This window comes from Colletotrichum karsti (assembly GCF_011947395.1).
Source record: "Colletotrichum karsti strain CkLH20 chromosome Unknown Scaffold16, whole genome shotgun sequence".
NCBI classification, from domain to species: Eukaryota; Fungi; Ascomycota; class Sordariomycetes; order Glomerellales; family Glomerellaceae; genus Colletotrichum; species Colletotrichum karsti.
This window is the reverse complement of record NW_024065916.1, coordinates 401,379-424,471: the sequence shown is the minus strand read 5'-3', so window position 1 is coordinate 424,471 and position 23,093 is coordinate 401,379. Positions and strand designations below refer to the sequence as shown.

Genomic DNA, 23,093 nt, shown 5'->3' with positions numbered 1-23,093 from the left:
TCTTAATTTCTGAGGATAACAGCAAGTTGTTTGGAAAGTATTGGGCAGAGTAGACTGTTGATGCGGAGTGATCCTGTAGACAGTACTACGATATCAACCAACCAGCTTCAGAAATGCAACGCCAGTGTTCGACGTCAGAAATCAAAGCTCGATGGGTGATATCGACCCCATGGGGAAGATCTTGGCTATGCACCCTGGTTCCCCGCCGCGTTATCCACATTCCAGATCGGTTGACTCTCCAGTCGAGTCAGCGAGCGGGGTTGCGCGCGACCTTCATCCGGACAGAACGTCGTGAACGCGACGGTCGGGCTTTTACCGATGTATTACTGAGCGGGCGGGGTTAGAAGCAGAAGGCTATGTCAGTGAACCATTAATTCTAGATCGAGTGATCGCCGAGCGCCTGCTTGCCCTTTGAACCAATATCGCACAGACGAATGAACCCCCTTCTAATATTTTATATTGAGTCCCGGATGATACCAGCTTCTCGGAAATTCATGTTGACAACTGAAGCCGAATACCTTTACGATTACCACATCTAAGCGAACAATGACAGCCTCAAACGGAGACAGCTACTCTGTGACCTTCGACAACCGTGTCGGAGGCACACCTATCAGCCATGGCGAGGCTGTTCCTTACCAAGTATCTGAACACATTCTTTGCGCTCCACGACGGCTGCGAGTTGCTTGCATAGGGGCGGGAGCATCAGGCATTATGATGTGCTACAAGAAGGAGAAAGAATTTGGGGACTCAATTGATTTGGTTGTCTATGAACGTAAGTTCTTATCATAAATGGGTTGAGTGGCAAAGGTGAGAAAGGTTCTAACAACCGTAGGATATCCCAAGCCTGGAGGCGTTTGGTATGCGAACAAATACCCAGGATGTCGTTGTGACGTTCCATCGCCAGCCTATCAATATCCATTCCACCCCAAGGCAGATTGGTCGAGATACTATTCTCCAGCAGCGGAAATCCAGTCCTACTACGAGTCATTTGCTAGGGAGAGGGGTTATGTGGACAACTACATCAAACTCTCTCATCGAGTTGACAAAGCAGCATGGGACGAGATCACTGGGCAGTGGGTGCTCACTATCACAGAAACGACTGGACCGAGCGAGAGAACCTTCGAGGACCGAGCCGACTTCCTTGTCGCCAATATCGGCGTTCTCAATACTTGGAAATGGCCTGATATCCCCAATCGTGAGGCCTTCCATGGAAACATGACGCATTCAGCCGACTACGATACCAATCTTGACCTTGAGGGAAAGACAGTCATTGTCATTGGGTCTGGTGCTTCTGCCATACAGATCGTCCCGGCCATCAAAGAAAAGGCCAAGAAGGTCATTTCATTCTATCGTACGCCGCAGTGGATTGGACCAGGCCTGGCCATGGATGGCTTCACAGACTCTGAGGGGCGCAACTTCACTTGTAAGTCGAGTGAGTTTGTTTATCTGGCGAATATATCTAACATATGTTTGGGATTAGATACCGAGGAGCAAAAGAATCAGTTTTCGCAAGACCCTGTAGCATACTTGGCGCACCGGAAAGCTATCGAGACAAAGATCAACGCGAGTTTCCCACATAACATTGCCAGCCATCCGGCGCAGAAGATGGCTCGTGAGGTAGGCACTTATGAGATGGATGACTTGAAGGATACGGGAGATTTGCTAACACATCTGAATCTAGTTCGTCACTGAGAGAATGAAGAGGATCCTGAAAAACGACAAGACATTGACCGAACGACTCGTACCAACATTCCCAATGGGTTGTCGTCGACTTGGCCCAGCCGAAGGGTTTCTAGAGGCATTCCACGAAGACAACGTGGAGCTGGCCGAGGGTGATATCGAATCCTTCACAGAGGATGGACTACGCACCACCGATGGGACTGAGTTCAAAGCAGACGTGATCATTTGCGCCACAGGATTCAACGTCAGCTTCAAGCCGCACTTCCCTATCATTGGACGTGATCAGGTCTCACTCAGCGAGGCGTGGAAAAATGACCCAGCTGCGTATCTCGCGCTCACTACAAGTGGTTTCCCCAATTTCATGAGTACGTCATTTGATACGAGATGCCGATTTGTGCGTCGACTGACCAGTTGCAGTTGGATCTTTGGGGCCGAATTGCCCTGCGGGTCACGGATCGTTCATTACAGTGCTGGAGGCAGCGCAGAACTATGTATGCAAGATCATCAGGAAGATCCAGACGGAGAACATTCTCAGCATGGAAGTGAAACCTGAAGTTGTGGCCGAATACAACGAACATGTACACGAGTGGCTGAAGAGAACGTAAGGAACAGCTCGTTTCCTTTCAGAAAGAGTTTGCTAACACATCATTGGCAGGGTGTGGGCGGCTGGTTGTAGGTCTTGGTATAATCAAGGCCGACCTGGTGGTAAGATCACGGCTCAGTATCCCGGTTCCCTGGTCCACTGGCGATTGATGCTTGAGCACCCTCGCTTTGAGCATTACGACATTCGATACAGGAGTTCCAACAGGTTTGAGTTCATGGGGAATGGCTTCACGTTGACAGAAGTTGACGGTGGAGACTTGGCATGGTATTTGGATCCCGAACACATAGAGAAGCCTCTTTTCTCGAATTGGCCGTGAACGGATTTTGTCAATAGCACGAAGGCCTTAGATATGTACATGTTTGGAGATTTAGATAGCATGTTCTTTCCACTGTGGATAACGGTTGAAGAATTCCCTGTCCAACTTCCAGTTTTTCAGATCCAGTATTCGTGAAATGATCTGCTGCGGGTCGCATAAGAGGTCAGATTCCGACGTTGAGATGTCGACCGTGAGGTACCTCCCCACATCAGCGGAAACATCATCCACCTGCTGTGTATCCGACATCGACATGAACACAAGCTCTTCTCTAATCTTAGGCCTGTTCAGGTGTTATTGAAAGAAGCCCGAAATACGTGCGGCATGGGACATACCAAGCGATGAGATCCGCTACAAGAGGATGATGCATCATCAGTTGCAACGGCGTTGGCCGAAGCCAAGATGGCAAACTATGGTAGGCATCTTCGCTGCGGAGTATCTGCCACTGTTGTCAGATAGTAAAAGACTGTCTTGATCTGAGCCGATCTCAATTGAGACCGAAAGACTAACTCTGAACAGAAGATACAGCACCCAATATGTAGCCAAATACTCGGAAGTGCTACGGGTCTGTCGTACTGGTGCCAAATAGGCCTTCAAATCGGTCGACAACGGGTTTTGCCGGTTATCAATCAAGAAGTCAATTAATGCCGGTGGCCCAATCGATTCCGGCTTTTGACTCGCGCGTTGTAACATATCATGCAACAGCTTGTCTCTAGCCAGGGGAGGGAACAACAGCATGGGCATGTTCCAAGAGGCCTCTTGTACGCCACTAGTTGACCAACCGTGTAGACGGAGAGCAGGCAAGGTATGTTCCAAGCATGTGCTAAACTGCTCCATGAAGCATTCTAGAGGATCTGGTTGGTTTTGCTTGTCAGATTCCGGCAACGGGACGTCGCCGTACAATGACAGAGTTTCCATCCGGCCATTCTCGCCCGGCAAGCAGTTGCCCTCTTGGGTTGTATTGCTCATCATAGGAGACCATCTCATGCGCCTGTTTATCGCACTGCAAGCAGATGTATTGTCATGTGACAAATGGGGTGTCTGGTCCTGTGTTGTTGAAGCTGGATCGACAGTGGATAGGTGTTGTAAATCATCATCATGAGCTTTTCGTGATTCGGCGTGTGTGGCTTCGGTACCAATTCTGTCGTTGTGATCGGAACTCTCCGCGTTGGCAAGGTGAGACTCGTCGCGGAGTACATCATCTATTGGGTCTTCTTGCGTATTTGATAAATGGAAGTCGTCATCGTCTAGGCCTAGATCCGCGGCGTGGATAAAATGGTCCGGGATATCTCCTGTAGGAAGCGCGTCATTGAATATGAGATCGTCCAGATCTGACAGCCTGGTTGTTTCCATGGAATCATGTAACGCCGCCGCCTCTGGCTGTGACGTCTGATGCACCTGAGCCGCATCGCTGACGCCGGACGGAGAATCGACCACAAAGGCTGGCATACCTCCGCGGTCATCTTTATCGCCATCGTCACTAGGCGTCGGGCAGCCGTCTTTCGAGATTGGTTGCAAATTGAGAACCGAATGTCGTCTAAGCTCAAGTTGGCGTTGCAAAACATTCTGCATCTCGTCCCAGAGATCATGCATCTTCTGCAGCTGCGTTGCCATTTAGTGATGTCGCCTAAATAGAGAGAAGGGTATGGAAAGCTTACTTCATCCTGCAATTTCAAGTTCCGAGCTGCAAGCTGAGTCGTCTCAGACTTGCCTGTCGACTTTAGAAGAGATATCTGAGCCTCCAGGCCTTCAATGTACTGCTTCTGGCGTTTGCGATGCTGTCTTTGCGCATTTCGGTCCGTCTGCCGCTTCTTCGCTTTTCGGGATTCAGCCTCGGTCATGCTGACCCCCTCCTTTGCGCCAAGTGATTCCATGGATCAGATTGTGACAGTTTAACCACTGGATGCAATAGCTCAGCAATAGTAGCAGACCAATGGCCTACTATTTTGAACGACTTTTGGAACTTGAGATATTTCACTTTGCTGGAGAACAGCTGGCCGGCAATCAGCATGGGTAAGAGGATAACTGTTTTGTTTTGCGGAACATTCCCCTCATTGAGCTTCAACGCGTCTGGGATGCCATCCCGCGTGGGGTATTACCCCCGCAGATCCTCCGCAACCCCCCGCAACCCACCTTCGGGAATCCGGGGAAATGGCTCGTCCTCGAACTCGGGCATTTATCAGTGCTGCCATTGACCCCTCTCACAAATTACTGCGTTTGTTGAACGAACGCGCGAGTGTCGCCTTCCAACTCTAGTTGTTGCTTCTGACCACATGCGTAATCTCAGCTGGTAGTCTGATATTGCATCTAGCTAAGTTTCTTCTAATAAAGCTAATTCAGTTGACATGTTTCATAGTCGTCATCATGCTGTCGCCAATGTTGAAGAACTGGACGAGTTTGTAAGACAGTACTGGCTTGTAGTTGAGTTGTCCATGCAGACATCTGCGGACAATTTCAGCAACTATTCTTCCAAGCTTGTGAATACACGTTATGGGATGCATCATGAGAAAACGACTTTGCGGTTCGTTGTGTGACAAGTCCCTTTTTCCATCAGTCGCGCGTCACATATTCACCTGAGTGGCCCGACCAAATAACTGGAAACCAATTCTTGGATCTAGGGTTGTAGTTGAATGTTTTCCCGCTGACTTAAGCCGGGGAGCCTGCCTCATGCTTACTCAATGTGCAGTCCTATTGGATGATCTAACTTACTCGCCTAGCTGACTCGTTTGACTGACTCAATGTAACTACCCAATGAGGCGCCCAATCCACCTTTGACCGGCTCTGTAATTCCGAAATATGACGAAGTTGCCGCTCCGTTGAGACGTAGTGTCTGGATGGAAGAAGTGATCTTGATTTAGCCAGCAAGACCGCCGTTTTATGTTTGTTAATGTTAATGGTATTGTTTCACTGGTTGTTTCTGTGTTGACTTGCCCAGCGCCCAGTATGACATTACCGAATAGCACCAGCCACAGCACCGCCACCATGGCTTTGCCGACTCACAGCGATGGCGTTTACGGGCATTATCCACTTCATGATCGTTCACAGAGACCGCTGGATGTTATCGTTGTGGGTGCTGGTCCTTCCGGGATTGCAGCTCTCATTGAGTTGAAGAAGCTCCCGTACGTAAAGCTCAAGTGCTTTGAAAAGAATCATGACGTGGGAGGGACGTGGCTCGAAACGAGATATCCTGGAGCGGCGTGTGATGTCGCCAGTCACGCCTACCAATATTCTTTCGATTCCAAGACCGACTGGTCGAGACAGTAAGAAAAGTTGATCACGCACATTTGCACCCTTTCTGATAGTACTCTTAGCTTTGCCCCCGCTGAAGAAATTGGCGAATACTTCATCTCTGTGGCCAAGAAGCATGCATTGCTAGAAAACATCACATTCAACTCTCGAGTGGTCGGCGCCGAATGGGACGAGACTGAGGCGATCTGGCGAGTACAGGTAGCAGGCAGCGGCTCCTCTGACTGGCACGCCAAAACAGTCCATGAAGAATATCAAGCCAATGTGTTCATCAACGCAGGTGGCATATTGAATGACTGGAAATGGCCCGAGATTGAAGGCTTGCATGGTTTCAAAGGAAAGCTTCTGCATACAGCTGCTTGGGTAAGCCTCTTTACACATGATGTTATCAGTGGCTAATATTCTGCAGGACCCTTCAGTTGACCTGGAGGGAGCATCTGTCGGCGTTATCGGATCTGGTGCCAGCAGCATACAAGTCGTGCCGAGCATCCAGCCGATGTGTCGAAATCTTGATGTATACGTACGATCACCAACATACATCTTGCCGACAGTCGGATTCGGCATAGAATCGTCAGCCTTTAACGAGCTATGTGCGGGCCCGTCATGACTTCGTGTCTTGTGGAATTACTGACCTCGTCGTTGAAGACACCTCGGCAGACATCGATCGTTTTAATAGCGACCCGGAATACTACATGCTGTTTCGAAAACAGATAGAGCAGCAGATGAACGAGAACTTTGCCGCAAGCGTCAAAGACTCCACGGCGGAAAAGAAAGGCAGAGAGGTATGGAAAGCTCCACAGAGTCGTATAATCATTCCGTTGACCATCGTCAGTGGGCCACCAAAATGATGAGATCAGCAATCGCCTCTGCGGAACTGAGAGAGAAGCTGGTTCCCAGGTGCGTAATTATCCTGACCAATACTCCATTCAACAGCTTACAGTTGGCATAGCTGGGAACTAGGATGCCGTCGACTGACACCGAGCTTGCCCTACCTCAAAGCCATCCAGCAGCCCAACGTGAATGTGATCAGAACGGGGATTCGCAGGATCACAGAAACGGGAGTAGAGACAGAAGATGGAAAGACGCATAATATCGACGTTCTCATTTGTGCAACTGGCTTCAATACGTCTTTTTCCTCACGATTCAACATCATCGGCCGACGAGGCATTAGTTTGCGAACTATGTGGAAAGACCGGGGCCCGGAAGCCTACTTGGGAATGGCCATTGCAGGACTTCCTAACTATTTCAGTAAGTTTCGATCAACATGAGTTTCACGTGAAGCCTACATGTGCTGAAATTCCCAAGCCATTTTGGGACCAAATTGTCCCATTGCGAATGGATCTCTGATTCCATGCATCGAGTGGAGGTAGGCCTTCTCGTCTCTCAACAGCGAGGATATTGACTCATTGACATCTGAAATAGCGCAAAGTACATCGCGAAGGCAATCACAAAGATGCAGACAGATCAGATTCGCTCTATTGATGTGAAGCAGCCACTCCAAGATGCGTATAATGACTATGTCCAAGACGTGCACAAAGATCTGGTTTGGACGGGATCTTGCAACAGTTGGTGTATGAGATGTTTGCCTAGCATTACTATGGACTGATTTAACATTCAATTTGTGCAGACAAGGACAGAAAATCAGGGCGAGTCGTGGCAGTTTGGCCAGGGTCGAGCATTCACTTCATGGAAATGATTGAGAGTCCACGGTGGGAGGACTTCAACATTGAGTACATCCACGTGAGAGACACTAAGCAGTTTGTCTATCGAAGCATAGCTAATTGACAAACTAGTCCAATCCGTTTTCGTTTATGGGGAACGGCATTTCTCAACGCGAAGCCCAGGGTCAAGATTTGACCTTCTGTGAGTGAACCAGAATCATAGGTGAAAATATACTAATCCACTGTCCTTCAGATCTGGACAACATGACATCGGACAACAGAATTGGCTCAGAATGAGCTTGGGAAATAGCTGCACAGGGAAAAGCACCATGGGGCTTACGTTCATGTCGAGAAGAGGGTAGATTGTCTTGTTCACGATCAAATAATGAGATAGAAGAAGCAGTATCATCGTACAATTTCAAACGCAACTTCGTGTTCCTTATCCATATCATTGACAAGCAAAGTGAAACATGGAATTTGATTCAAATCTTTCTGCACTCAGACGGGTAAGCTCTGCAGCATCTGACTTGGCGAGCCGTCCTTTTCCTGCGTACCACATGAATACGTTCTACATACCGCCTGAGCAATCCTTGATGTCACGCGTTGCTTGCTCGGCAATTAGGCTCGACCTGACTTGACAGGAGATGCGTACTGACTAAAGACAGACATCAGAGGCCAAGACTTCGAGTCAGCTCGATTTGTCAGGCTGATCGCGTAGCATGGCTTCAATATTACAAAGGCTGCGCAGGTTTCGCGCAACTGCAGAAGAGTGAATCCAAGAGACAAATTAATTTCATTTCTTTGACTCCCAATGACGTCTCAAAGTCCCGAAAGCAAGTTCAACCGAGGCGTTGCAGTGATAACAGGGGCAGGAGGGGGCTTGGGTTCAGGCCTCGCACGTCGTATTGCTTCATTTGGGATGACCGTCATTGTCGCCGACATCGATTTGGCACGAGCCGAAGAAGTTGCCACCAGCATCAGAAGCGCACATGGTCAAGCGGAAGCCAGGGCTGTTGATGTTTCATGTCCAGATGAACTCGATTCACTGGCAAACCACGTCTACACCCGTCATGGGAGTGTTCGACTCCTGATCAACAACGCTGCGATCGAAACACTGGGCTCGTGCTGGGAGATATCTTCGGCACGCTGGGAAACGAGTTTGAACGTCAACATCCATGGCGTTGTTCACGGCGTTCGCGCCTTTCTACCGCGAATGATCACCTCGGGAGACGAATGTTGGATAGCCAACATCTCGAGTGCGGGAGCCTTCACCACCATACCCGGGCAGTCGGCATACGTCATAACGAAGCACGCAGTGCAGGCTTTTACCGAGTCGTTACGGGTGGAACTGAAGTCCCAGAAGACGCCTGTTCACATCAGCTCGGTGATCCCAGGATTGCTGAATACCGGTATCTTTGAGCGAGTTGATAAGAACCACGAGACGAGCGAACCAGAACTAGACCAGCATCGACAGTCAATGATTGAGCTGGCAAGGAAGGAAGGCATGGATGTTGACGAGGCAAGTCGGATGATTGTTGAACAGATTGCAGAAGGGAAGTTCTGGATATGTACACATCCGCCACTGATGAGAGAGATTCTACAACAGAGGATCCGGTATTATGAGACCCAGGGAGAGCCCAATGTTCCACCCGTACATCAACAGAATCAGTAGTCTTTGGTCAGAATAGTTCGTTTAGGATAAAATCGAACAAATACTGAGCCGAAGAGAAAAGCGCATTCAGTAACGCAAATAACACTGTGATTCCCAACAATCAAAAAACCGCTAGCACATGTTCGCCGCGTTCCAAGAAGCTCACTCGCGGTTCGAGTTGATATGGATATATGTGATAGGTTGATGCAGTTACGGGCAGTTGGGACTAGCTAGAGCAGCCTTATGATCAATTGTGGCTTATATGGGCATATTGTCCGCCGTAAGAGTCCACGGTGTAAACTCCGAATCAGGCAGTTGGCGCAGACACCCATTGTATATTTTCACGAGAATAATGGTTTATTGGCGTGAGTCTAGGCAAGTTGAGGCCGGCCCTAACTACAGCAGTATTTAATGATTGAGTGTATGTACACATTATTCAGGTGCCGTGGATGAGTAATGTACCCAGTAAGATGCAAAATCATTGTCAGATCCGAGCTTCTTAACACATGCACGATTCGCTCAGCTTCCACTCATATGAAGCCAGCATGATTCGTTAATATCTCCATACTGACTAAGATGTGATCTACCGGCCCAGACCTCGATGCCAGAATTGAGTTCACAATAAGCTTACTGCCAAGTGGGCTCCACACAGGCCAACGTTTGTCAATCTGCTATGAAATGACTCGGCAGATGCGCACGAATCAGATCCAGCGTAGAACGACTGTCGAAGAAGCTTCCGAGGGCGCCCTATCTAGAGCCAAAGGATTCGAAAACGTTGAGGTCTTCTACTGCGAAACGACAGTTGGTGCCTCAACACATGCTCTGAACTTCGTCTGAGATCCGAGGTCTAATGATCTTCACACCCACTCGGGAATTCTCCGATTATTTCGCCCCCTCACTTCACCTCGGAAACAATCATCACCTGATGTCGTGTTGCTTCCATACCCCTCACATCATTATGTCTCCCAAACTTGTTGCCATGTTGAGATGACTTGGAGCTATCATTTCTTACAAATCCGCTCGCAAAAGGGTGATATGTGTTGGATGGTCAGAAGGACTAGAACATCATCAGTCAAATCTTAAGGTTGGCCTGCCAATGCTGTGAAGTCACCATTCCGATTGAAGAATCAAGGTTTCTGCCACCGATCTGGCTTCTGGGGAAGCTTGAAGTGTGTTCCTGGTCTTTCCTCATCGGGGAAACCGTTTGCCGAGCAACCTCCAGAAGAGCGAAGCCAGACCTTAATTGAGGGAAATGCAAGGCTATCCCGTTGCTTGCATCTGCACTACGATCTATCATAAACGTCCGAACTATTGGTGGTACCCTTGAATCCGAAGTGATGGTAAGATCTGAGACGAAGTATGTGACAGGGGCTCTCCGTGCACCAGGACCCAGGCTGCTTCCTCGACAGGGAATCGCTTTCGCGTTCTTATCACCCCAATGAACGTTGTGCCTGATTGTCGATCTTAATGAACATATTAAGATATCGTCAGCATTGCTATGTCGTGTTGTGTCATCCTCGGAGGTGGGCCAGACCACATGCCACTTTTTGACGTGGAAACAAATCGAAGCTATCGTGGCGAGAAGAGGCCCAAGACGACAGCCCACCGGACATGGGAGATATGAGCTGGTTGTCGTATTCGGCCTTGAGAGCGGACGAACGAGGTCAAACCAAGAATTTCCTCTTACGGATGTGGTTGAGTCGAAAATGTCGGAAGGGGCATCCGTGGATGGAAAGGGGCTCATCATCCCATCTTTTCCGACTTACATGATGCCGTCACCGCGCAGACAAGACTCTGCCCACGAGAAGTGGGATCGAATGTAAACAGCCACAACGGAGATGAGAAGTACATTTCCGCACAGCCGATCACGCAACTGGACATACGCGTACTGTGCGTGCGTGCGGGTCAACCTGTGCCGTTCCAACCCTCTCAGGACCATGGCGTACGGTCCTCCGGATATGACGGCGGATTTGCTGCTAAACCGTGTCATCATCGGATTGTTGACAGACTGACACTGCATCTGCAGTACACCCAATTACTGGGAAACGATTGGGGGCAAATATGTGCTAGAATTCAAACGCTAGTCTATGCTATTGGTAACTCCAAGAGACTCCCTAGCTCGGGATATCATCCAAATCCCATGTCTACTACATGACGCTTATCCAAATGCCACGCGAAATCAAAGAACCACCAAAACATACAGCCACCACGTTATTTGTTGGCCTGGATCAAACCAGGACCAGCAAGTGTTGCCTTCACAACATCGTCCGCGCTCTTGAAATTGCCCTCAAACGTCAGCGCCGCGATGGAGAGCCCCCACATGCTGTTTTTCTCAAAAGGAAATTCTGCTTCGAACTCGATCTTGGAGCCTTCCCATTTGCCGTTCCTGACTGGCACGCTCAACGGAGTGTTCAGACCACTAAGGTAGGTGACGAACAAACCACCGGGATCCTTTCCGAGGAACCTGCCTGCAGTCACAACCTCCCTCAAGTCGACATTGAATGACAACATCTGGTCTTTGGCCTCAATCTCGCCATCCTTAGCCATTTGCTGGCAGTACAGGGGCGCAAAAGTCGGTATATCGATCTGAGACATTTTGAATGGGCACGAGTCCTTCACGACGAAAGACTGCAGAGCAGAAAAGGCGAACGGTGCAATCGAGGTTGTGAGAAACGGCTGAGAGGAAGGAGGTCGTGAAAGGATGCTGCGGTAGAATCCGTTTTGCTCGCCCTCCTGACCGATGACGGAAGCGACAGCGCGTACCGGACCAGAGTCGCCATTTTTCGCTAGAAGCTGACTTGCATCCTGAAGAGTACCCAAAACGACAGAGGTAAAAGTCTCCGCAAGGGCAACGGCCTCCTTCAGGCTATTGGTAGGGAACTGATACTGGCAAGGCGGCGGTGCGAAAGCTTTGAAGTGATCCAACACACCCTTAGCATCCAATGCGTGAAGCTTCTCTTGCTATTGTTCATGTTAGCTGAGTGATCTTCTAGTCTGAGGAGTTAGACAACTTACGGCGACAACAACCTTCAAAGCGTCCACAAGCTTATCCTTCTCTGAAGTCTCCCACCCAGGTCCACCCGTGGTGACGTTTTCCAACATAGATGAGAAGAAGGCGACCTCGAATTGCTCGTTGAATTGGATAAGCTGGAATGCAGTCAAACTGCTCGGTTCAAGTTTCGCTGGTGGCGCCGAATTTGGTAGTGATCCATGAGCTTGTTGCTCGACAAGGCGTATCTGCTCGGGGCTGGTCGGAAGCTCGGCACTGAAGCTTCGGCGCTCGAGTGGGGCCGCCGCCGACATGCCGGCGAGGGCCATCGCGGCAACCGCGAGGGGAGCTCTTAGATGCATTGTCTTGTGGTTCCTGAATCCCAAGTTCGTTGTGTGAAGACTGCCGATGGTGAACAGGTTGAGAGGGGGAAGGAAGGTTATAAGCAATGTACAAACGAACGAACTAGCATAGCATAATTCCGAGGGACTGCATGCGATATGATGGGTAACCGGGACGAACTATTATACTCTCGAGCAGTTTGTTTCGATACATAATCTTGAAACCTGTTTCTGGCTTGGCGCACGTGGACTGCAACCAACATGCATCGGCCTACCACCCACCATCCTTTCTCACTTACACATCCTTACTTCTGTTGGCGCACACACGCACATCGATCACAGTGAGGGCCGCAACTCAGATTTGTGCACCCAAGCGGTACGGAAAGATTGCGAGCCGATAGAACCGGATTACATGGTAGGGCTGGTTTCGGTAAGAAGTCGCGCCGCCTTGCTCAAAACTGGCATGTTACAGATGGAATGACGTCTCTAGAATGGTGTTCCTCTCCAGTGGTCACGGTCTCTTCCCCAAACCCCAAAGACCCCAATGTCCGTTGTCTCCCGAGACAGGGACAAGCCGATGGGACTTGCGCGATCAGTGACAAACGCCCTGTCATTGATGTCTTCTCTAGCTATCGAACATTCGCCGATCATGGCAAGTCATGTCACTTTCTCCAAATCAGCTTGATTGAATGAACTTGACACGCGCAATTAGGCTGTCGCTCCGCTCGTTGCTCCGTCTCGCCTTTCTCGGAAATGACTCCGCGTATCAAGTTACCTCCATACCGTTTCTCGTCCGGTGACCCTATTCAGGAATAGCAGAACAATTGCCGAAGTGCCCGTATCGCTCGTTGCTTCCGAAAAGCGTGGCTTCTTCAACCTGGGTAGCTTGCTCTGGACTCACTCCTAGCGGATGGCCTTGTCCTATTTCTTCTTAGCCAGAACTGCCAAAGCAGTCGGACGCCGCTCCGTCGGCATCTCCCCACGCCCGCCCGATCTACCCATGTAAGCGTAAGCATCATAATCAGCAGCGTTCACACTTGCACTCATGCCCGCAGTAGCGGCATCAGGAACAGGAAGGGGATCGGCGACGGCAGACTGCCACCAACAGATCTTGCAGGAAAACCAGCCCTCGATTCCAACGGCAGTACATCTCCCGGCATACCGCATTACCTCAGTACCACGACATTGGGGCCTAGCAAGCATACATGTACGTCCCTACATGAAAGGTCATTGCGCTGCCGCTCTGTCCTTGTCCGCCAGATGTGCGACGTGCGCGAGCGCTTCACCTCCGTGTGCCGAATTCCGCCAAGCTGCTCTCACCGCCAGGAAGATCGTGAGCCTCAAGAACTCGCCGGACGTGCGCTGATACCAAAGGATCAGTGTATTTCCAACCCCGCGTGTGTCGGACGACTGGTGTCAAATCCACAGCATATGGCGAGTCGTCATCAGGCCCGGATGACTACAATTTCATTGTTGATGATCTCCTTGACAACACACCAGTTCCGCTCGAATCAAAATTCATCCTGCACAGCTACGCCGTTACTTATTCAGTCGACGTAGGCTGAACTGTCTCAATAAGTTTCCACTGGCTGGCATCTCTCTGTACTTGCCAGGTCCGTTTCATGAACTTATCCACCCTTGGGCTGCCGGCCGACTGTCAATTGCCGTAAGCCGTTATCATGATCCAGTTAAACACAGACAGTAGCGCTGCTCATATTAACGGTCATGAACTGGACTATTCTTGAAGCCTTAGCCTGGAATGGTAAACTTTTCATGGTTTCGGAGGTATGCTATCCGGATCGAGGGACAAAATAAATGGTTGTTTGCTTTGGATGCTCGGCATGCTTAGATCTTTACGCGATCCTCTCGTCATTAAAATCAGCGAGTCCTCGGAAACCAAGTTCACCTCACTGAGGCCGAAACATTGGACGAGTTCAGCCCTTCGTCGACTGCGTACCTTGCCTGTAAACTCAGCTCTTCTGCAATGGATTATGATTCACTACTCGCATCCGGCTACTACTGTTGTCAAAACCCCTGTGACCCCACTAGATGTGCCCATGAGATGTAAACGATGGATGCCCGACAAAAACAATCAGTCCATTTCTTCTGTATCGCCTTGGTTTCTGCAGCCTTGGCAGGCGGAAAGTGTTTGTGTCACTTGTGACTGCGGCAACTCCCATCTCACCTCTCGACGAGTCAAGGCATCCAAGACAACAATGTAGGTACATCATGAATCGCTACCGTGAACATCCGGTTCATCTTGAGACAGAGGATACTCTGCCAAGCTTGACAGATTGCTCTTGCGGAACGAGTTCATGACAGTCCCTCAAGTTCCAATATTGACAACTGTGATAGTACAATCCAGCTTGCCAAGCTGTGACTTCAGCGCGGCGTGCGCGAACTGCATTCGGAATATGTCGCGATGGACGTGCTTCTAGCGTCGAGTTAAAGTCGAGACTTTGCGACGTGTGCTTTGTCCGGGCGCAATATGAAGATATCAGATATGGTCCACGAAAGCGACCTCATTCCAAGTCCTGTGCGTTCAGACGGAGACCGCAGAGGATAAAGCTCTTCTCACGTCAGGCAGGCAGAAATCACAGAGAAAGATGGTCGTCTCATTTGAGTTGTGAAGTCGTTCATGTCTACAGGAAACCGCATGAAATTTTTAAACCAGGGAGTAGCATAGGACTCGTTGCTCCAACCTCTGTCTTGGCATCCGAACACCTTGGGACGATCTAGAGGTCCATGACCTTTATGCAAACCGCAACCTGCGACCTGCAAAGCTAGCACGCACGCTTGAAAACCTGAGTGAAAAGCTTTATGGTGCCTGGGATTGGGTCTTGTTGCATTACAGCATACAATTACTGTTCTGTCACTGTCAAGTTTGGAGAATGTCGTTCGCGAACACCCCGCCAAGTGTTTGGTGGTGTTGTCTCCAAACGCCTGCGCCCGTTTCGTGCTCGAGTTCAGTGTGGGGTATGGATTCGTACGGACCTTCGAAAAGTCTGTCCAATCTGTTCATTTCCTCAACGATTTGCTTCGTATGGCTCACATCTAGAACCCCTTCTTTGCGGATACCACTGAAGGCTGTTTCGAAACGGCGCTATCTCGCCTCAATCTGAACCCGGTTCCTGGATCTATCCGAAAGGCAAAAGACCTCTCATTGACTGTGCCTTCCGAGGGATCAAATGAGTTTGGGCTCCTGGTTTCCGGAGGCTTCGGATAGTACGAAGAGCCGCTGGTCGGACAGCGGCACGGAGACGCATGCGATCAAGCTCACCACATCCGGTCCGGAGCTGAGGTTCGTCGCTGGTCAGACCACCGGCCCCCCCGTGACATGAATTGCATTAATCCATCTCAAGTAAACATGAATACGTTGCTCAGTTGCTGCATTTAATTGCTGATGAAATAATCGGAGTTCATCCAGTCATTGTCATCGTAACACGAGGTTTCCTCACGGCCTCCGAGGACATTGCTCCCCTTCGCAGGCGCCACGATTTATACATCGCATTAATTGGACAGCCTATGATTATAAATCGCTTCATGTCGGCCCATACAGCATACCTCGCCTGAGCTTCAGCCTAAGTGCGGCCTGCACTCATCAAAATCTGAAGAATTTGAAGCCCTGTCTTGACAGCAAGAGAGAATAAACAAGAGGTTTTCCGGCACAAGCGAAAGATAAATGAGGTAGAAATTTTACATAGGAATGTTTTTTTAAAAAATAAACTCATTATCCAACGTGGAACTTCTATAGATAGCCTTGCGAAGTTCGATATGCAGCTTTTCTTTCATTCGAACTCGTTGTAGACGACTTCTAGACGGCTAAGAATGATTTAGCAACTCAACACGCTGTGCGAGGCATCCAATGAGATCAGGTGCCTTGAATTGAAGAGCAATTATGAGGTGGACACAGCATTTTAGAGTTAAATGAGAAACACTACAAACATAACACATGTCGAGGAGGCTGTTCTCATAGTAGTTTTAGATACGCATAAGCGATTTGGTGTATTTGCTGCTCGGATCTTTTCTTTATGTTATAAGGACTCTAAAACGCCATATTCATTAAACCTCGAAAGACAACATTTGATTTACGTGAGACCTCTGCTCTTATTGCTCATTTGCTCAATGAGGCGAAGAATTTTCAAGCTGATGACTCCACATGATGAAGAGCCGCATCAGTCTTGCTGTTACCTTATTTAAGTGTTTGAGATGCACGAAATGTGTAAAACGCAAGATAAGTTGAATCCAGAATTAGAAATATTTGAGACGAAGAACATAGACATGGGCATCTCGAATGTGAATAGGGGGCTGAAGACTAGGCAATTCACCCATTAATGAGTTTCAAAGATGCCAGGTCGGTCATTGTGAAGTCAAAGCCGATCCATGAGGTTGACAACTGCCCTGCCAGCGTCTCAGGTGAATATGGCGAATACTGTGCTCGTGAATTCAAGATTCCTCTCACTAAGGCCTTCAGAGCTCCCTGTCAGTGTGGAACCACCAGTTGATGGAGAACACCAGCACGGTAGCTCAGGGGTAGAGCGCTGGGCTCATAACCCAGAGGTCCCTGGATCGAAACCAGGTCGTGCTATGAAAACCATCGATATGGTGATATTTTTGTTTTGACTTCTACAACCAAAACGGCCTGCGCTTGAGATGTCTCATGTATCCGTAGGAGTCCGGAGTTACTGAGACCACTGTAGATAGATCTGCAGATTGCTGACACCCTTACCGCTCTCTATCTCCGGCGTTATTGCCAACCAATGGATGTCTGTGCTTTCAAAGTCCACGTCCTTCTCCGTATTCGATAACGACTCCAGAATGTCCTTCTAGATTGGCAATAGCGCTCTTCATTAACCATTTAAGCATACTGGAAATGACGGGGATATTTGTGAGATGGCGCCTTCAATCAAGAGCGCATGACCCTGACGTGCTCAAAGCTCGTAATGACCCACTCATGATCTTCGAATACGACCACGGCCCCACGACCTTAACTTGGCCGAAGCGAATCCCAAACCTCGCCTGGCGGGGCAATATGTTGGGCTATCATTTTCAGTTATGTCAACCCGAGTTTGTGATGGAGACATCCGGAGCAGAATCCCGTCCAAGTCGGACGAGTTTTCGACTGCACGAACCGAAAGCGAAGCGGGATGCCGACTTGGCGACGTTAAACGAATGAAGAGTCGCAACAGCCAAGAGAAAGATCGCCAAATGCCCCTGGTTCCGGTAATTTCGGGCACTAAAAAGGAAGGTGTCAATTCCTCGTGTTCACTCACAACGCGAGAATCATTCACTGCATTTCTCATGCGCGATACGATACGATAGACGCCGAGCATCAACCGCGAGCTGCTCTATAAATCCGCTCACGATGTCTTCATCCGTCTATCTCCGAGCTTTCTTGGTCACCGCCGGTCACTCGTTTATCCAGCGCCCACCACCGCCATGAGGTTCTCCGCCAACGTTGCCTCTCTGGGGCTTGGCCTCCTGGCTTCCACAGCCTGCGTTGCCGCCGCTAACGCCGAACCTGCGACTCCCCAGATCGACGAGGATGCTTTCGTCAAGGGAGCATACATCGTCGAGTTCAACGACAATCAAGATCCCACGGGTCTTTACGATGAACTCCGATCTGACGGCATTTCCGTCGTTCCCCGCCTTGATCTCAAGTACCGCCTGTTCAACGGCGCGTCTTTCCGCGTTGAGGATGACAACGAGCCCGATGTCACGGCCGGAAAGATTGCCGAGAAGGTCAGCGTCAAGGGTGTTTGGCCTGTGCGAAAGATCCAGATGCCGAAGCTGAACCCCAGCTCCATCGGCCGCAACGGCACTGCCACCGGTGATGCGTTGCTGAGATCCATCAAGTACCGACGCGATGAGGCTGCGAAAGACACGTACAGCACGCATGTCATGACGCAGGTTGACAAGCTGCGCGAGGCTGGTTTCACGGGCAAGGGCATCAAAGTCGCCATTGTCGATACTGGTGTTGATTACAGACACCCGGCTCTCGGGGGTGGCTTCGGCGAGGGCTTCCCCGTGGGCTACGGCTGGGACTTGACGGGCGATGACTATGGCGAGAGATCCGAGGCACCCACGCCTGATGCTGACCCCATCGATACCTGCCAGGGTCATGGAACCCACGTCGCCGGTATCATCATGGCCCAGGAGAACGAGCTCGGCTTCACCGGTGCCGCGCCGGACGTCACCCTCGGCGCCTACAAGGTCAGCGGCTGCCCGGGCTACACCACCAGCGAGATTCTGGTCTCCGCTTTCTACAAGGCCTACGAGGATGGCAGCGATGTCATCTCGTGCTCTGCTGGCGACGACTCTGGCTGGACTGCCGACGCGGCTGCTGTTGCTGTCTCGCGTATTGCTGAGGCTGGTGTTCCCGTTGTTGTCGCTGCTAGCAACTCCGGAAACCTGGGAGTTTGGGCTGTGGCTTCCCCTGCTTCTGGCAAGGCCGTCGCTGCCATTGGCTCTGCCGACAACACCATCTTGCCGAACTTGATGACCCGCGGCTCTTTCAAGAATGAGACCGCCGATTTTCCCTTTGGGTGGCAGGCTAGCACGCCAGTTGTGACTACCAACGTCACGCTCAGACTATGGATTGGAGGCGCCAACAACACTGCCTGTGAACCACTTGCCGAGGACATCGACTTGACGGATACGGTCCCGTTGCTGAACATGGACGGCTGCCAGTCTGACACTCAAGCTCAAAATGTTCTGGACCGTGGTGCCAAGCATATCCTCTTCTTCCCCGAGAACGAATCGTACGTCTTTCCAGGTTCCCACACCTACCATCACGGCTCATGTCAGAGGCTAACACGAGGTCAGCAGAATGTATCCGCCGTATGTGTACGTCGACGGCATCCTCGGCATCGGCATGGTCGTGCCCCGTCAGGCCCGCGAGTGGATCGCCAACCCGGAGAACATCACCGTCTCTTTCGGACCACCGAGCACGTCCGGTCTCTTCGCAGAGTCCCTCAGCAATGGTGTCGCTGCCGGTTACACCAGCCCTTTCTCTAGCTATGGACCGTCATATGAGCTTAACATCAAGCCCCAGTTCATCGCCCCAGGAGGTGGTATTCTCTCCACCTGGACCTGGGACCAAGGACAGTACATGGTGAACCCCGGTACCAGTATGAGCACGCCGTTTGTAGCCGCAGTATACGCCCTTGTCGGTCAAGTCCGCGGTACCTTCGACCAGGAAACTCTCAAATCAGTCATTTCTGCTACTGCTCAGACTAAGGGCTGGGTCGACGGTACCACCGCCCGTGACGATATCCTAGCTCCCGTTGCTCAGCAGGGCGCCGGTCTGGTACAAGCCTGGGACGCTGCTCATGCGACTACGATCCTGAGCTCCTCTGGCATCTCCTTCAATGACACGGACAACTTCATCGGCGAGCACACCTTCAGCGTCAAGAACACGGCTTCGGAGGAGGTCACTTACAAGCTCGGCCACGCCAAGTCTATCACAGTCTACACTTTCACTCCCGGTGAAGTTCAGCTGAACGTCGCTCGCGCCCCGCCACCGACGTCTGAAGCCTCGGCTGAGATCACGTTCGCCGCCGACTCTCTCACCGTCCCCGCTGGGGGCAGTGCCGACGTCAGCTTCACCGCCGTGCCGCCCACCGGTCTCAACGCCACTCTGCTCCCTGTATACAGCGGCTACATCACTCTCGAGGGAAGCAATGGAGAGACGCTGTCTGTGCCATACCTTGGTGTTGGCGGCAGCATGCACGACGTGCCCGTCTTGGTTCCCGGCATTGGCCTCAACGGCGTTTACCTCTCTTCGACCGAGAACCACTTCCTTATCCCCGTGAACGCCAACCGGACCTTCACCATCCCTCGCCCCGGTACCACCGGCACTGCCATCTACCCCAAGATGGTCGTTACTCCCACCCTCGGCACCACACAGTTGCACGTCGAGCTTGTTGCAATTGGTTCCACCGGTAACTCGACGCTCAAGGTTGTTGATCACCTGGGATATCCCACCCTTGGCCCCGTGCCGGACTCCCCCATCATCCATGCTCATCGGTTTGGATACACCTGGAACTTCGGTGGATTCCTAGCTGATAGGACTATTGTGCCCGAGGGCACGTACAAGTTCATCGCTCGTGGCCTCAAGCACTTTGGCGATGAGACAAAAGATGAAGACTGGGATGTGGTTGAGACTGTTCCGTTCAACCTCAAGTACCTGGCTTAGACTTTCCTCCATGCTGCAGACACTTTTCATAATGTTAATAACGGAAGCAACGAGTAATTGGGGTCTCAATGATGAGATAGGTACGACATGAAAGATAACAATACATGTTTATGCCATGTGTCAAGACCACGCTCAAGATTCCATGTGATCCTGGATGAACCCGGCATAGTCAAAGATGGCCCTCTTGTAGAAACGTTCCTGAGTCGTCTGATTGTATCCTTGAACCCCGTACTTGTCATCGTACTGTCCCCACTCCCAGTTGTCGAGATAGGACCAGCCGTAAAGTTCTTTGACATGGATTCCATCGATGTTGATCGCCTTCAGAACCTCTGCCAGAATCGGGATATAGAAGTTGGACTGCGCTAGGTCGCTTTGCATGTGTTTGACGGACATATCAGCTGCCTTGAATGCGGGCAGGCCGTACTCGGCAATAGTGATGCCGCCCTTTGTCGGATATGTGGCCTGCCAGAAGCCGAGAATGTCACGGACGTGCTCAGCAGGAACCTTCGGCGTGGAACATCCAGTCAGCGATGTTCTGACTGAAAACTCTCGAAACAATGATAATAGGACTGTACTTACCGCAATTCTGTCAACATTACCATGGAAGTTTCCTTCCCATGTTCCGCGCGTGTTCGAAGTTACGGTGCAGTGAGGGTATAGAGGATGGTTGGGGTCGGCAGCACAGGCTTCAAAACCACCTTGAGGCTCGGAGTGGTATGTCGCCGTGTAAATATCGAAAGCAAAGAAGTCCGCAGTTCCGTTGAAAAGCTCAAGCTCTTCGTCGGTATAAGACGGAACTCGATCGCCAACAGCATCGATCATAGACTTCGGCGGGTTCTCGCCCAGAAAAAGTGGTCGAGCAAAGTATCCCACGGTAAACTCATTCCGCCTCACGGCAGCAGCGACGTCCGAGGCATTAGTCGGATCCAACGGTAACGCAAAGCCGGTATTGCTGAGGTCAAACTTCATACTCCACAGCGCCTCGCCTTTGATGGATTCTCGGTACCATCGCACCACCTTGGCATGACCTTCAAGGACGAAGCGGCTGGGTGTCCACGAGTTTGCAATATTGGCCTCGATGGTGGGCTCGTTGAAGGTATACCACGTACCGACGCGGTCTGAGTAGTGAACTAGCACGGTCTGAGCATAATACAGGAAGCTCTCCACGAACTGCGGATGGTCATAAGAGAAGAAAGAGGTGTTGCTCTGCAAAGCTAGTGGCGTATCGAAGTGCATTAGAGTAACCACGGGCTTCATACCGTAGCTCAAGACGGTGTCGATGAGATCGTTGTAGTGGTCGATGCCTTCTTTGTTGATGGGAGATCCCGCAAGACCGAACGGAACGATTCGAGACCAGGATATGCTGAAGCTGTATGACTGAACACCGACAGCTGCGAGTCTAGCAATGTCTTGTTGGTAGAGATAGTAGTTCATGGTGGCGATGTCGGGTGGGCCGGCGCCAGGTCCCGAAGAAGAAAAGTTGCCCCTCGACCGATTCTCCCACGCTGATGGTCCGCGGCCTTCGTTCTTGATAGCGCCTTCGATCTGAAGAGCAGCTCCTGCAAAGCCCCATTGGAAGTCGCCTGGGAATGTCAAGTTCTGAATCTCGGTTCTGTTCGGACCCAGTGGGTGCGGCGGAGGCTTGATGAGTTCACTGCTTGGGACCGGCGTGGGAGAGACAGTTGTCGTGAACGGAGGTGGTGAGACGGGAATGGGCTCCCACATGGACGACCAAGCGGCATTGCCATATTCAACTCCATGATCAGTCGGAGAAGCATCAGGCGGGTTCCACGTGGTTGTCGAGCGTTTTATCAGGCTAGAAAGCTCAGAGTACGGCGGCGCGTACGTGGTCGTTGTTGTTGGGCTGGGAACAGGTGTGGCATATTCCAGCGGGCGATACAGCCTCCATTGGTAGTCTTGTTGCGCTGAAACTGCATGGATGTGGCTGCTAGATGTCATAAGCTTGGTAGCTAACGATTTCATGAGTAACTCACGGCAATGTAGCAGCAAGACCGAAGGCCAAGATACGTTTCACCATCATGACCGAGTAATGTTTCCCAGGGAATGATGATTGCGACGAAGAGGTTGATGAGGACTTTCGAAGCGGCAGAAAATGAAGTCATTAGTAGTCAAGACTTTCCCACACATTTATAGCTTCTAGTGACTACCGAGGCATTGGGCAATGTGATCATCGAGGCAGCTTCGATCCTGTCGGGCAAAGGTTTTCCATCGCCCATGTTGTGCATACCCCGCGTTCTAAGCCCCGTGGGGTATTCGCTGCGACCTTGAAAAGCACGCACATCAACTCCGTGGATGAGTTTCTGATCACAATAAGTGTTGAAAACTGCTAACTCGAGCCTGCATTCGGCCCGAGGGCATAAATGCAACTCTGAATGGGTGAGGTGAATGAG

The 23,093-nt window shown here is 50.7% G+C and overlaps 4 protein-coding genes across 4 annotated transcripts; 2 read left to right on the top strand and 2 right to left on the bottom strand.

The window, feature by feature from the left end:
• Positions 1-546: 546 nt before the first annotated feature.
• On the top strand, positions 547-7,801 carry CkaCkLH20_05649 (uncharacterized protein; the record flags this gene model as incomplete). The annotated part of the gene is made up of 17 exons (XM_038888367.1): positions 547-772; positions 833-1,423; positions 1,481-1,617; positions 1,682-2,045; positions 2,098-2,281; positions 2,336-2,548; positions 5,558-5,857; positions 5,909-6,206; positions 6,253-6,433; positions 6,489-6,625; positions 6,676-6,740; positions 6,793-7,091; positions 7,149-7,209; positions 7,266-7,414; positions 7,471-7,583; positions 7,637-7,706; positions 7,758-7,801. 17 exons carry the CDS (start codon positions 547-549, stop codon positions 7,799-7,801), a joined length of 3,432 nt encoding a protein of 1,143 aa, XP_038746264.1.
• Positions 7,802-11,366: 3,565 nt separating this feature from the next.
• On the bottom strand, positions 11,367-12,506 carry CkaCkLH20_05648 (late sexual development protein; the record flags this gene model as incomplete). Its single annotated transcript, XM_038888366.1, has 2 exons — positions 11,367-12,116; positions 12,171-12,506. 2 exons carry the CDS (start codon positions 12,504-12,506, stop codon positions 11,367-11,369), a joined length of 1,086 nt encoding a protein of 361 aa, XP_038746263.1.
• A 5,418-nt stretch (positions 12,507-17,924) lies between these two features.
• Positions 17,925-20,682, top strand: CkaCkLH20_05647 (uncharacterized protein; the record flags this gene model as incomplete). The annotated part of the gene is made up of 2 exons (XM_038888365.1): positions 17,925-19,246; positions 19,311-20,682. The coding sequence occupies 2 exons, from the start codon at positions 17,925-17,927 to the stop codon at positions 20,680-20,682; spliced, it is 2,694 nt and encodes an 897-aa protein (XP_038746262.1).
• A 132-nt stretch (positions 20,683-20,814) lies between these two features.
• CkaCkLH20_05646 (uncharacterized protein) lies at positions 20,815-22,720 on the bottom strand (the record flags this gene model as incomplete). The annotated part of the gene is made up of 3 exons (XM_038888364.1): positions 20,815-21,186; positions 21,262-22,627; positions 22,677-22,720. The coding sequence occupies 3 exons, from the start codon at positions 22,718-22,720 to the stop codon at positions 20,815-20,817; spliced, it is 1,782 nt and encodes a 593-aa protein (XP_038746261.1).
• Positions 22,721-23,093: the final 373 nt, after the last annotated feature.